The following is a 14809-nucleotide window of genomic DNA, read 5'->3' as shown; positions in this document are numbered from 1 at the left end:
GGGGTTTCAGGTGTCTCCGGAAGGTGGTGATTGACTCCGCTGTCCTGGCGTCGTGAGGGAGTTTGTTCCACCATTGGGGGGCCAGAGCAGCGAACAGTTTTGACTGGGCTGAGCGGGAACTGTACTTCCTCAGTGGTAGGGAGGCGAGCAGGCCAGAGGTGGATGAACGCAGTGCCCTTGTTTGGGTGTAGGGCCTGATCAGAGCCTGGAGGTACTGAGGTGCCGTTCCCCTCACAGCTCCGTAGGCAAGCACCATGGTCTTGTAGCGGATGCGAGCTTCAACTGGAAGCCAGTGGAGAGAGGAGGAGCGGGGTGACGTGAGAGAACTTGGGAAGGTTGAACACCAGACGGGCTGCGGCGTTCTGGATGAGTTGTAGGGTTTAATGGCACAGGCAGGGAGCCCAGCCAACAGCGAGTTGCAGTAATCCAGACGGGAGATGACAAGTGCCTGGATTAGGACCTGCGCCGCTTCCTGTGTGAGGCAGGGTCGTACTCTGCGGATGTTGTAGAGCATGAACCTACAGGAACGGGCCACCGCCTTGATGTTAGTTGAGAACGACAGGGTGTTGTCCAGGATCACGCCAAGGTTCTTAGCGCTCTGGGAGGAGGACACAGTGGAGTTGTCAACCGTGATGGCGAGATCATGGAACGGGCAGTCCTTCCCGGGAGGAAGAGCAGCTCCGTCTTGCCGAGGTTCAGCTTGAGGTGGTGATCCGTCATCCACACTGATATGTCTGCCAGACATGCAGAGATGCGATTCGCCACCTGGTCATCAGAAGGGGGAAAGGAGAAGATTAATTGTGTGTCGTCTGCATAGCAATGATAGGAGAGACCATGTGAGGTTATGACAGAGCCAAGTGACTTGGTGTATAGCGAGAATAGGAGAGGGCCTAGAACAGAGCCCTGGGGGACACCAGTGGTGAGAGCACGTGGTGAGGAGACGGATTCTCGCCACGCCACCTGGTAGGAGCGACCTGTCAGGTAGGACGCAATCCAAGCGTGGGCCGCGCCGGAGATGCCCAACTCGGAGAGGGTGGAGAGGAGGATCTGATGGTTCACAGTATCGAAGGCAGCCGATAGGTCTAGAAGGATGAGAGCAGTTAGCTTTAGCAGTGCGGAGCGCCTCCGTGATACAGAGAAGAGCAGTCTCAGTTGAATGACTAGTCTTGAAACCTGACTGATTTGGATCAAGAAGGTCATTCTGAGAGAGATAGCGGGAGAGCTGGCCAAGGACGGCACGTTCAAGGGTTTTGGAGAGAAAAGAAAGAAGGGATACTGGTCTGTAGTTGTTGACATCGGAGGGATCGAGTGTAGGTTTTTTCAGAAGGGGTGCAACTCTCGCTCTCTTGAAGACGGAAGGGACGTAGCCAGCGGTCAGGGATGAGTTGATGAGCGAGGTGAGGTAAGGGAGAAGGTCTCCGGAAATGGTCTGGAGAAGAGAGGAGGGGATAGGGTCAAGCGGGCAGGTTGTTGGGCGGCTGGCCGTCACAAGACGCGAGATTTCATCTGGAGAGAGAGGGGAGAAAGAGGTCAGAGCACAGGGTAGGGCAGTGTGAGCAGAACCAGCGGTGTCGTTTGACTTAGCAAACGAGGATCGGATGTCGTCGACCTTCTTTTCAAAATGGTTGACGAAGTCCTCTGCAGAGAGGGAGGAGGGGGGGGAGGGGGATTCAGGAGGGAGGAGAAGGTGGCAAAGAGACTTGGAGGGGAGTTGCAATGAGGTTAGTGGAAGAACAGCATCTAGTAAAGATGAGGTCGAGCGTATTGCCTGCCTTGTGAGTAGGGGGGGAAGGTGAGAGGGAGAGGTCAAAAGAGGAGAGGAGTGGAAAGAAGGAGGCAGAGAGGAATGAGTCAAAGGTAGACATGGGGAGGTTAAAGTCGCCCAGAACTGTGAGAGGTGAGCCGTCCTCAGGAAAGGAGCTTATCAAGGCATCAAGCTCATTGATGAACTCTCCGAGGGAACCTGGAGGGCGATAAATGATAAGGATGTTAAGCTTGAAAGGGCTGGTAACTGTGACAGCATGGAATTCAAAGGAGGCGATAGACAGATTGGTAAGGGGAGAAAGAGAGAATGACCACTTGGGAGAGATGAGGATCCCGGTGCCACCACCCCGCTGACCAGAAGCTCTCGGGGTGTGCGAGAACACGTGGGCGGACGAAGAGAGAGCAGTAGGAGTAGCAGTGTTATCTGTGGTGATCCATGTTTCCGTCAGTGCCAAGAAGTCGAGGGACTGGAGGGAGGCATAGGCTGAGATGAACTCTGCCTTGTTGGCTGCAGATCTGCAGTTCCAGAGGCTACCGGAGACCTGGAACTCCACGTGGGTCGTGCGCGCTGGGACCACCAGATTAGGGTGGCCGCGGTGTGGAGCGTTTGTATGGTCTGTGCAGAGAGGAGAGAACCGGGATAGACAGACACATAGTTGACAGGCTACAGAAGAGGCTACGCTAATGCAAAGGAGATTGGAATGACAAGTGGACTACACGTCTCGAATGTTCAGAAAGTTGAGCTTACGTAGCAAGAATCTTATTGACTAAAATGATTAAAAATGATACAGTACTGCTGAAGTAGGCTAGCTGGCAGTGGCTGCGTTGTTGACTTTGTAGGCTAGCTGGCAGTGGCTGCGTTGTTGATTCGGGGGCTAGCTGGCTAGCTAGCAGTGTTGATTACGTTACGTTGCGTTAAAAGAACGACAATAGCTGGCTAGGTAACCTAGAAAATCGCTCTAGACTACACAATTATCTTTGATACAGAGACGGCTATGTAGCTAGCTACGATCAAACAAATCAAACCGTTGTACTGTAATGAAATGAAATGAAAATGTGATACTACCTGTGGAGCGAGGCGGAATGCGACCGGGTTGTTGAGTTCTAATCGGTAGACGTTGGCTAGCTGTTGGCTAGCTAGCAGTGTCTCCTACGTTAAGGACGACAAATAGCTGGCTGCGTTGTTGATTCAGGGGCTAGCTGGCTAGCTAGCTAGCAGTGTTGATTACGTTGCGTTAAAAGAACGACAATAGCTGGCTAGGTAACCTAGAAAATCGCTCTAGACTACACAATTATCTACACAATTATCTTTGATACAGAGACGGCTATGTAGCTAGCTATGTAGACGGTGGGCGTTAGCTAGCTGGCTAGCTGCTGGGCAGATACGTTAGGACGACGAAATACGATAATTACGCAATTATCTTTGATACAAAGACGGCTATGTAGCTAGCTAAGAAGAAATTGCTAAGATTAGACAAATCAAACCGTTGTACTATAATGAAATGTAATGAAAAGTTATACTACCTGCAGACCGAAGTGCAGACCGAAGTGCGGATGCGACTTCTTCGCTCCAACCCGGAAGTTGTGTAACCCCTCTGTCAGCCTAAATCTGTGTATCGTTGTCAGCCTCTCTAAACGGGTTACTCCTAAAAGCAAACCTGATGCTGTTGTAGAAACAGGCTTAGTAACAGTCAGCCAGTCTGTCACCTGTCCAAGAATCTGTCCTTTGTACTGCTGTAACAGCCGCATTATACACTGTGCTATAGGGCCTTGTTCACAATGCTTAGCCTCGTATTGCTACTGTTGGGTTGTCTGCACTCACATACACTATGATTCGTTTTGAGAACAGCTCTATAGCCTACAGCCCCATTTGGTAAATGGCCAGTGTCAAGATTATGTATCCATCTGTGATGGATGTCTCCTCTTTTCACTTGCATCCTGTATCTTTTCCTCACTAGCTATGGCTAACGCAGTGTAAATTACTGTTCTCAAAACAGCATCACTTAAGCCTCATACCATGTGTAATATGTAGGCCTACTGTATGCTGCATTATGCAACACAGAGGAGAAATTATGTAAAGTTTTAGTAGAGAAATGCATGAATATCAGTTATAGCCACATTTTATAGTCCACCTCGTTCAACGTCAAGGAATATATTTGCCCACTGCAATGTAATGATCATCCCACTTGTGCTGGCTAAATCAAACCTGGCAACTGCTCAAAATAAACCTCTCTCTCTACACTTCCTTTCTCTCCTTTTCTCTTTCTGTCTATCATTCTCTCTGCCTCTTCCCTGTCATCTATCCCTTCAATCCTGTCTTCCTCTGTTGCTTTTACTTTCTGTCAGCCCTAGCTGACTTTGCAACCTTCAGTGTGTCACCTACCTACACACACACACAGACACACACACACACTTTGTCTATCCGGCAGGGTAGCCTAGTGGTTAGAGCGTTGGACTAGTAACTGAAAGGTTGCAAGTTCGAATCCCCGAGCCGACAAGGTACATCTGTCGTTCTGCCCCTGAACAGGCAGTTAACCCACTGTTCCTAGGCCGTCATTGAAAATAAGAATTTGTTCTTAACTGACTTGCCTAGTAAAATAAAGGTTAAATAAAATTAAAATAAAAAATACCCCTTGTCGTACACACACAAATCCAGTTCCCTTGCTACAGTCTGTAGTTCATCCCTCCTTCCTCTACCTTTCTTTCTCTTTCTGAACTCCATCTCTGCCAGATAAAGGCGAAGTCTGTCCCTCTGTCCTATATCCACTAAACTAGCATAAACACTTTAGCCACATTACCATAGGGGTTAGGCCAAAGCCCAGTGCTCCACAACAAGGAATATATGGGCATTCGATCTTGGTAGAACAATCACAGTAATTGGCAATTGCCCCCACCAAAATCTCTAACATTGTCTAGTACCCTACCAACTGGTAAATGTGGATGGATACATCTTGGTTCTAGCATTTAAAAATAAAAAAATTACGGACACTTTTATTTTGATGGATAGTATCCAAGTTCGAGATAATGAGATCGTTGCTTGGTGCATCATATTGTACACTTAAGCCAGCATTGACTGAAGAGCCTTTCATGATGCTCTCATCCTCGCCCAGAAGGCAGTCTTGGATATTTATAACTTTATCTTAATCTCCTTCAAGTGTCTGTCATTATTTTTTTGCTTGCTTCTCATTTCAACAGTTAGGTCTCGTGTCTTTTCCCATGTTGTCTGCCAGTTTGGCAATAGGCTAATCCTTTACATTTTGACAGTTTTCCAGAAATCCTGGGAAGCTGCTGTATGTTGAAGTGCAAGTCAGTTATCACACCAATACCTGGAGACGTTTGAATTTGAATTCTAATACTTCAGCAGCAACAGAGAGAGAGAAGAGTGCTGCTGAAGCCGTTTGAAGCGAGAGGCTTCAGAGAGGGGCAGAACCGACTCTCTGAGCAGGCTTTAAATAGAAGCGTCATTTGAAATAACCATTTCTCAGGAGTGCTGACAGTAAGAGACAGTGCCAGCCACGTGGCTCAATGGACGCTGCCGGAGTGAAATTAACAGCGCTGGTAGCATGAACCCTGGTGTTAGGGCCACCGAGGCCTAGGAATCTGTTTGGCTCTCTGACTTTGGGTGAACCAACCAGAACTGTTATTAGAATCTTCTGTGGTCTTGAGAGTGGTGTGTCTTCCTTGCCCTGAGGTATTACCAGGGTGAATTCAGACACCCTGGACAATGTTGCGTTGTGACGTGGTCAGGGAACCATGCAGCCTGAGAGGCTCTCTGTGTTGGTTTTGTTCTTGACCCCTTTTAGTTTGTTATGGCCTAGGAAAGCGAGTAGGGGGGAGTGACTAACAGAGGAAAACCTTTTGTTTGAATTGAGACTAAGTAGGCCTAGTCGTGTTTTTTTTTTTGGAGTAAGCGAAATGACTAACCTTTCCCACTGTGGTTGCCTGTATCAAGTTTCCTGAATTGAATTGTGGATGGCATTTAGATTGATCAAAGCATTATCAAGGATCAACTCTGGAAGTTATCCACATCGAAGACACTCTTGCTCCCAGATCCTTAAGTTCTGCCAGTCTGTGTTGCAACATCAGCGAGACAATGTTTAAGAACTACTTTGAAAATCCCAGAGTCAAATATTGAACAACACATGGTGCGTGCTGTTTACTATTGACTTGCTGAATACAGGGTGATGAATTAAGAATTAAACACAGTATCCACATGAAGCTTATTAGGTAGGCTTAGGCCTAATCTGTATCAACCTTATACCTGTACCTCAGGTATACCATGGCTCAGTTAGAATATCTCAGCCAGGACATGTTTAGGTTGGATTGTTGACCTAGTTTGTCTACTATCCCCAGCCCGCTATTTATGAATCCCCTCCCCCTTGCCGAGTCATGACTCATGTGTCATCTAGAGAGGTGTCATTAAGTGTTTCTCAACCCCTGGACTGGCACTGGCCCATGAGATGTCACTCGTACATCCGATGATCTAACACCAATTTTAGTCTACCCTCTAGTGCTAGTTTTAGTTAAGTACCACTGACTCCAAGAAGGAGGAGCATAGCTTGTCGAATCCTGATCACTGCCAAAAACACTGGTGTAGGTCATGCCTTCTCTTTGGTGGTCTAATGGGCCAAGATCACCTTCATAACAACATGCTGATTGGACAGAGAAGGATTTGTCCCCCCCCACCACCCTACAATATTTAATCATCATACCCTTCAAGTTAACTTCACACTAATGGAAGGGTCCCCAATCGTGTTGTTCCACTATCGCTCTTCTAGGTCTACACTTTTTTTCTCCAAGGAGCTCTGTTAAGTCAGAGTTGTGGTCTTTGGTAAACAGTGTGTGATAATGGCTTTTTCACACTGTCAACACTTTGGATAATGCTATTTATTGGGGTGAGCTTGTGAAATGAACATTGTGGTAAAGTACTCCCCTCTGGGCCTCACTCTGTTCATGGTGTGTGTGTGTAGGCTATGCACGCGTGTGTGTGAATGTATGTCCCCTCTTAACGTCATCATGTGCTTGCCCCGTGCACACAAAAGGGGCATTGTGGGGCGGCCGGGCCTCCATTTTAGAATGGTATTGTGGCGATGCCCCTGAGTTGGCGTGGGCATGGCTGTACCAGCTACCAGGCATCTCTCCCTGTCGCTGACTTCCAGCATCATCTCGCTGGGAAGAGCGACCCTGAATACCTCCTCTGTCACTAGCTGTGGCTCTGGTTGAAGGCCAGCTATGGGCAGCAGCATTCTGACAAGAGCAAAGGCACTGCCTCTGGACAGCATTCATCGCTAACAACTTTATCTTAAGCATTGTTTTGACAGGCAAATCAATCAAATTGATTTCAATCAATCCAATTTATTTATGAAGCCCTTCTTACATCAGCTGATGTCACAAAGTGCTGTACAGAAACCCAGCCTAAAACCCCAAACAGCAAGCAATGCAGGTGTAGAAGCACGGTGGCTAGGAAAAACTCACCAAATCAGCTGGCAAGCGTATTTTGAGGAAGAATGTATGGCATTAAGTTGCAAGATACAAGTGTTCATAACATCTGTTAGCACTGTACATTCTGCTGTATTTCAAATACATTTTGTGAGTGCTGTGGTGAGTATTGGAAATTATCTGGAAGTTTTTTTTTAAAGATCTCCACTCTTTTGTGCTGTCAAAATGTTCCCCTAGGTATTACATAACACAAAGGAAAAATCTGTTCTTTCGAGGGTGTTATTGACAAAGCTATGAAGAAATGTTGACGTGTGAAATGATGCGTGTAGCACCTCTTCACACACATCATTTCACACATTCTCAAACATGTCAGGAGTTTGAGAACCTGCTGTATAGGAAGAGTGAGTGTCAGTCTGCCAGTTCAGGGGCAGGATTTCTAGCTGCCAAGCCTGAACAGAGCTCTCCTTGTCCGTTTGGGGTGTCCTTATCAGGAGCTCACACCTGTAGAGATGTGGGGGTGCGGGTTGAGTGTTGTCACTGCACAGGCTCAGAAATAACTCTTCTCAATCAGTTGGAGGCAAAGCTACACTGTAATTCACATACACAGTGAGCTATAACTAACTGCTTTATTTGACTGATATGGGGATTTAACCTATGTAAGGTAGAGTAAATTTCTCCTTTCCTAGAAAATGTTCATTGAAATGACTCATTCCTCAGTAGCTTGCATTAGAGGTTTATAATCTTTTGGAAATATATATTCAGGCCTTCCAGCCCGGCTTGTTCTCAATAATAGCAGGTGAATTAAAAGAAGAACCAAACTCATGACCTGTTTTAAATATCTTGTGGCTCTTTTTATTTCCTGCTTGTTTGAAACTACTTTTCTGGGGAGGTTGAGGTATGATGTGAGTCGCTGGAAGGCTTTCAGTTGCAGTTTTGTTTCTGAGCATTAGCTAGCCTATTTTGACAAATTGTTTAAGCCACTGTTTCTCAATGATTTCTTGCTGAACTCTCAGGTTGCACACAAGACTTTGTTTTTGTATGTTTATTTATTCAAATCAAATGTATTTATAAAGCCCTTTGTACATCAGCTGATATCTCAAAGTGCTGTACAGAAGTCCAGCCTAAAACCCCAAACAGCAAGCAATGCAGGTGTAGAAGCACGGTGGCTAGGAAAACTCCCTAGAAAGGCCAAAACCTAGGAAGAAACCTAGAGAGGAACCAGGCTATGAGGTGTGGCCAGTCCTCTTCTGGCTGTGCCGGGTGGAGATTATAACAGAACATGGCCAAGATGTTCAAGTATTGTATCACCTCACTGAATAATAATATAAGTCAATTATTATAATATCTGGAAAAGCAGCCAGAGGGAGAGGCTGGCTGATCTGTTCAAGATGCAATACAGACCCGAATTCATGTGCTCAACTTGTTTTAATCTTATGTCATCTGTGTACGCCTGTGGATGTTTTTCAAGAGTTATGACTCAGTCTGACATTAGTTCAACCAAGCAGGGATGCACAACTCTAGTCCTTGACGGCCGCACTTGTTATCAGTCAGGGAGGAAAGAACTAGCAGAATGACAGACCGAACCCCTGCCCTAAAACAACCCATCTTCTTCAGTAGTAGGCCATGGTCTAATACTTCACATTGATGTCAGCTCGTATGATCATGGTGGTGGTCCACTGCTTCAAGGCTGAAGTGTACTGTCAGACATGTCATAAGTCTGGGGAATAAGACCTTTACTTCTCTCTTGTTGCTTGTCTAAATATGGCGTATTCAATTCTATATCTATGATGCACTGGGTTTCATACGAATGGGACTTCAAAAGCCTCTTGTCAGGATGTGGGCGCTCTAGTTCCAGAGCTCGCTCTCTCTCTCGCTCAAACCACTGACAGTTTTAATGAATTCATTTCTTATTTCAATATGTTTGTCAATATAAATAACTTGCAGTCGCAGGGATTGTGACTAATATTAAGACATGTTTTCATTGGGGCAATCCAGTACTCAAAAGGGGTTTTCCAGTGTGTGTGTGTACATTCGCAAGCGTGTGTGTGAGGGATAGAAAGTGAACGTTACCATGCACGTAGGGTATTATGAAAAAGGGAACCAGCAATTATTAGCCTACATCAGCAATTTCTGAAAAACCCCGAGGTTCAGTGTACTTGACAAGCTCCCAGCAGGGCAACACCCTTTTATTATAGTACCATTGTAGGCCTTAGGGCCTAACAGATCCGTTATACTGGTGTGTTTGTTTTGCATCAAATACTGCACTGAAATATTTATTTTCATAAGACATTAATAATACTCAAAAGCTCAAACTTTTGGGACAGTTACACATTTGTTTTATTGTTTTGGCTCTGTACTCCAGCACATATGATTTGAAATGATACAATGACTATGGAGTTAAAGTGCAGACTGTCCGCTTTAATTTGAGGGTATTTTAATACATATCGGGTGAACTGTTTATGAATTTGATGACATTTTGATTCTACCATTATTACAGATATTCCTGGATGAATCGTGAATAATGATGAGTGAGAAAGTTAGAGATGCACACATCATACCCCGAAGACATGCTAACCTCTCAACATTACAATAACGGGAGGTCAGCATTATGGGGGGGAAGGTATTATATATGTGCGTCTAACTTGCTCACTCATCGTTGTTCACAATTCATTCAGGATTATCTGTAGTCATGCTAGAATCCTCATATAATGCACATATAAGTGAATTTGTCCCAATACTTTTGGTCCCCTAAAATGGGGGAACTATTGTACAAAAACAGTTCTAAACGGTTCACCGATATGGATGAAAATACCCGCAAATTAAAGCTGACAGTCTGCACTTTAACCTCAAAGTTATTGTATTTGTTGTATAATTTAAAATCCAAAGTGCTGAAGTACAGAGCCAAAACAACAAAAAATTGTCATTTTGGAGCTCACTGTATATTATTACCTCCTGTAGCCTGTCATAATTTCCCCCTGGACAAGTGTCACCGTGCTCCAGTGTCACAAGGAAGCTACTGATGAACTCTTGGAATATAACAGGAAACAGGCTGCCAGTGGCCACTTCCTGTTTGCCAGTCATCCTTTGTAGCCCAACCTCCATCGATTTCCTCTACTCTCACTTTTTCAAGGCCCTTTTAGTAATTCTCTCACACTCTAGGCATGCATATGTACTCTTACGCGTTAGATGTGCTAAATACTAGTGATTAGAGGTCGACCGATTTAATTAGGGCCGATTTCAAGTTTTCATAACAATTGGTAATCGGCATTTCTGGACACCGATTATGGCCGATTACATTGCACTCCACGAGGAGACTCCGTGGCAGGCTGACCACCTGTTATACGAGTGCAGCAAGGAGCCGAGGTAAGGTGCTAGTTAGTTTTTTTAAACTGATCTTTTATAAAAAACTATCTTAACATAATCACTAGTTAACTACACATGGTTGATGATTTTACTAGTTTATCTAGCTTGTCCTGCTTTGCATATAATCAATGCGGTGCCTGTTCATTTATCATTGAATCACAAACTACTTCGCCAAACGGGTGATTTAACAAGCGCATTCGCGAAAAAAGCACTGTCGTTGCACCAATGTGTACCTAACCATAAACATCAATGCCTTTCTTAAAATCAATACACAAATATATATTTTTAAACCTGCATATTTAGTTAATATTGCCTGCTAACATGAATTTCTTTTAACTAGGGAAATTGTGTCGCTACTCTTGCGTTCCGTGCAAGCAGAGTCAGGGTATATGCAGCAGTTTGGGCTGCCTGGCTCGTTGCGAAGTGTGCGAAGACCATTTCTTCCTAACAATGACCGTAATTAATTTGCCAGACTTGTACATAATTATGACATAACATTGAAGGTTGTGCAATGTAACAGCAATATTTAGACTTAGGGATGCCACCTGTTAGATAAAATACAGAATGGTTCCGTATTTTTGTTTTCGAAATGATAGTTTCCGGATTTTACCATATTAATTCATACGACCTAAGGATCATATTTCTGTGTTATTATATTATAATTAAGTCTGTGATTTGATAGAGCAGTCTGACTGAGTGGTGGTAGGCAGCAGTAGGCTCGTAAGCATTCATTCAAACAGCACTTTCCTGCATTTGCCAGAAGCTCTTCTCTGTGCTTCAAGCATTGCGCTGTTTATGACTTCAAGCCTATCAACTCCCGAGAATAGGCTGGCAATACTAAAGTACCTATTAGAACATCCAATAGTCAAAGGTATATGAAATACAAATGGTATAGAGAGCAATAGTCCTAATAATAACTACAACCTAAAACTTCTTACCTAGGAATATTGAAGACTCATGTTAAAAGGAACCACCAGCTTTCATATGTTCTGAGCAAGGAACTTAAACATTAGCTTTTTTACATGGCACATATTGCACTTTTACTTTCTTCTCCAACACTTTGGTTTTGCATTATTTAAACCAAATTGAACATGTTTCATAATTTTTTTTAGACTAAATTGATTTTATTGATGTATTATATTAAGTTAAAATAAGTATTAATTCAGTATTGTTGTAATTGTCATTATTACAAATATATATATACAGTGGGGCAAAAAAGTATTTAGTCAGCCACCAATTGTGCAAGTTCTCCCACTCAAAAAGATGAGGCCTGTAATTTTTATCATAGGTACACTTCAACTATGACAGACAAAATTAGAAAAAAATTAATCCAGAAAATCACATTGTAGGATTTTTAATGAATTTATTTGCAAATTATGGTGGAAAATAAGTATTTGGTCACCTACAAACAAGCAAGATTTCTGGCTCTCACAGACCTGTAACTTCTTCTTTAAGAGGCTCCTCTGTCCTCCACTCGTTACCTGTATTAATGGCACCTGTTTGAACTTGTTGTCAGTATAAAATACACCTGTCCACAACCTCAAACAGTCACACACCAAACTCCACTATGGCCAAGACTAAAGCGCTGTCAAAGGACACCAGAAACAAAATTGTAGACCTGCACCAGGCTGGGAAGACTGAATCTGCAATGGGTAAGCAGCTTGGTTTGAAGAAATCAGCTGTGGTAGCAATTATTAGGAAATGGAAGACATACAAGACCACTGATAATCTCCCTCGATATGGGGCTCCACGCAAGATCTCACCCCGTGGGGTCAAAATGATCACAAGAACGGCAAGCAAAAATCCCAGAACCACACGGGGGGACCTAGTGAATGACCTGCAGAGAGCTGGGACCAAAGTAACAAAGCCTACCATCAGTAACACACTACGCCGCCAGGGGACTCAAATCCTGCAGTGCCAGACTTGTCCCCCTGCTTAAGCCAGTACATGTCCAGGCCCGTCTGAATCAAATCAAATGTATTTATATAGCCCTTCGTACATCAGCTGATATCTCAAAGTGCTATACAGAAACCCAGCCTAAAATCCCAAACAGCAAGCAATGCAGGTGTTGAAGCACGGTGGCTAGGAAAAACTCCCTAGAAAGGCCAAAACCTAGGAAGAAACCTTTAGAGGAACCAGGCTATGTGGGGTGGCCAGTCCTCTTCTGGCTGTGCCGGGTGGAGATTATAACAGAACATGGCCAAGTTGTTCAAATGTTCATAAATGACCAGCATGGTCAAATAATAATAATCACAGGCAGAACAGTTTAAACTGGAGCAGCAGCACAGCCAGGTGGACTGGGGACAGCAAGGAGTCATCATGTCAGGTAGTCCTGAGGCATGGTCCTAGGGCTCAGGTCCTCCGAGAGAGAGAAAGAAAGAGAGAATTAGAGAGAGCATACTTAAATTCACACAAGACACCAGATAGGACAGAAGTACTCCAGATATAACAAACTGACCCTAGCCCCCGACACATAAACTACTGCAGCATAAATACTGGAGCCTGAGACAGGAGGGGTCAGGAGACACTGTTGCCCCGTCCGATGACACCCCCGGACAGGGCCAAACAGGAAGGATATAACCCCACCCACTTTGCCAAAGCACAGCCCCCACACCACTAGAGGGATATCTTCAACCACCAACTTACCATCCTGAGACAAGGCCGAGTATAGCCCACAAAGATCTCTGCCACGGCACAACCCAAGGGAAGGGCGCCAACCCAGACAGGAAGATCACATCAGTGACTCAACCCACTCAAGTGACGCACCCCTCCTAGGGACGGTATGAAAGAGCCCTAGTAAGCCAGTGACTCAGCCACTGTAATAGGGTTAGAGGCAGAGAATCCCTGAAGTTTGCTAGAGAGCATTTGGATGATCCAGAAGAAGATTGGGAGAATGTCATATGGTCAGATGAAACCAAAATAGAACTTTTTGGTGAAAACTCAACTCGTCGTGTTTGGAGAACAAAGAATGCTGAGTTGCATCCAAATAACACCATACCTACTGTGAAGCATGGGGGTGGAAACATCATGCTTTGGGGCTGTTTTTCTGCAAAGGGACCAGGACGACTGATCCGTGTAAAGGAAAGAATGAATGGGGCCATGTATCGTGAGATTTTGAGTGAAAACCTCCTTCCATCAGCAAGGGCATTGAAGATGAAATGTGGCTGGGTCTTTCAGCATGACAATGATCCCAACACACACCGCCCGGGCAACGAAGGAGTGGCTTCGTAAGAAGTATTTGAAGGTCCTTGAGTGGCCTAGCCAGTCTCCAGATCTCAACCCCATAGAAAATCTTTGTAGGGAGTTGAAAGTCCGTGTTGCCCAGCAACAGCCCCAAAACATCACTGCTCTAGAGGAGATCTGCATGGAGGAATGGGCCAAAATACCAGCAACAGTATGTGAAAACCTTGTGAAGACTTACAGAAAACGTTTGACCTCTGTCATTGCCAACAAAGGGTATATAACAAAGTATTGAGATAAACGTTTGTTATTGACCAAATACTTATTTTCCACCATAATTGGCAAATAAATTCATTAAAAATCCTACAATGTGATTTTTCTGGATTTTTTTTTTCTTCTCATTTTGTCTGTCATAGTTGAAGTGTACCTATGATGAAAATTACAGGCCTCTCATCTTTTTAAGTGGGAGAACTTGCACAATTGGTGGCTGACTAATTACTTTTTTGCCCCACTGTATATATATATATATAAAGAAATAAAACTTGGCTGATTTAATCGGTTTCGGCATTTTTTGTCCTCCATTAATCGGTATCGGCGTAGAAAAATCATAATCGGTCGACCTCTACTAGTGATGCACCAATATGACAATTTTGGCCGATTACCAATATCCAATATTTTTCTTACAAAAAAATCCGATATCGATAACCGATATAAAAATGTTTAGCAGCCTTTTAAGCATTCTAGTACAGTTAAATAGTTAACACACACACACATGGATGCAGCGGTTTAAGGCACTGCATCTCAGTGCAAGAGGCGTCACTACAGTCCCTGGGTCGAATCTAGGCTGTATATACACAATTTGGCCGGGGTAGGCTGTCATTGTAAATAATACTTTGTTCTTAACTGACTTGCCTAGTTAAATAAAGGTTACACACACACACTGACCAAAAAGTTCATTTATTGGCATGTACGTATGTCCCCATTACCAGTAAAACATCATTGAAACCTATTTATTTCACTTACTTGCTGTGCTATTTCGTTGTTCAGTCGCTTCATTCTCAAC

At 44.2% G+C, this 14809-nt stretch overlaps 1 protein-coding gene across 8 annotated transcripts in view; it reads left to right on the top strand.

Annotated features, from left to right (window-relative positions):
- Positions 1–14809, top strand: part of LOC115140985 (DENN domain-containing protein 4B-like) — a 51241-nt gene that overhangs the window by 8756 nt on the left and 27676 nt on the right. For 2 of the 8 annotated variants that reach the window (XM_065000048.1, XM_065000045.1), the window contains exon 1: positions 10282–10566. The exons of 2 other annotated variants lie outside the window; for them this stretch is intronic. In XM_065000048.1, coding sequence (XP_064856120.1) covers positions 10487–10566 — 80 coding nt within the window. In that variant the 5' untranslated portion in view covers positions 10282–10486. Of the gene's footprint in view, positions 1–7512; positions 7865–10271; positions 10567–14809 lie in introns of those variants that run through there. 4 more of the 8 variants (XM_029679532.2, XM_065000049.1, XM_065000047.1 and 1 more) reach the window with 4 other exon arrangements.

This window comes from Oncorhynchus nerka, linkage group LG14, assembly GCF_034236695.1.
Source record: "Oncorhynchus nerka isolate Pitt River linkage group LG14, Oner_Uvic_2.0, whole genome shotgun sequence".
Classification (NCBI taxonomy): Eukaryota; Metazoa; Chordata; class Actinopteri; order Salmoniformes; family Salmonidae; genus Oncorhynchus; species Oncorhynchus nerka.
This window is presented reverse-complemented; position numbering and strand designations above follow the sequence as displayed.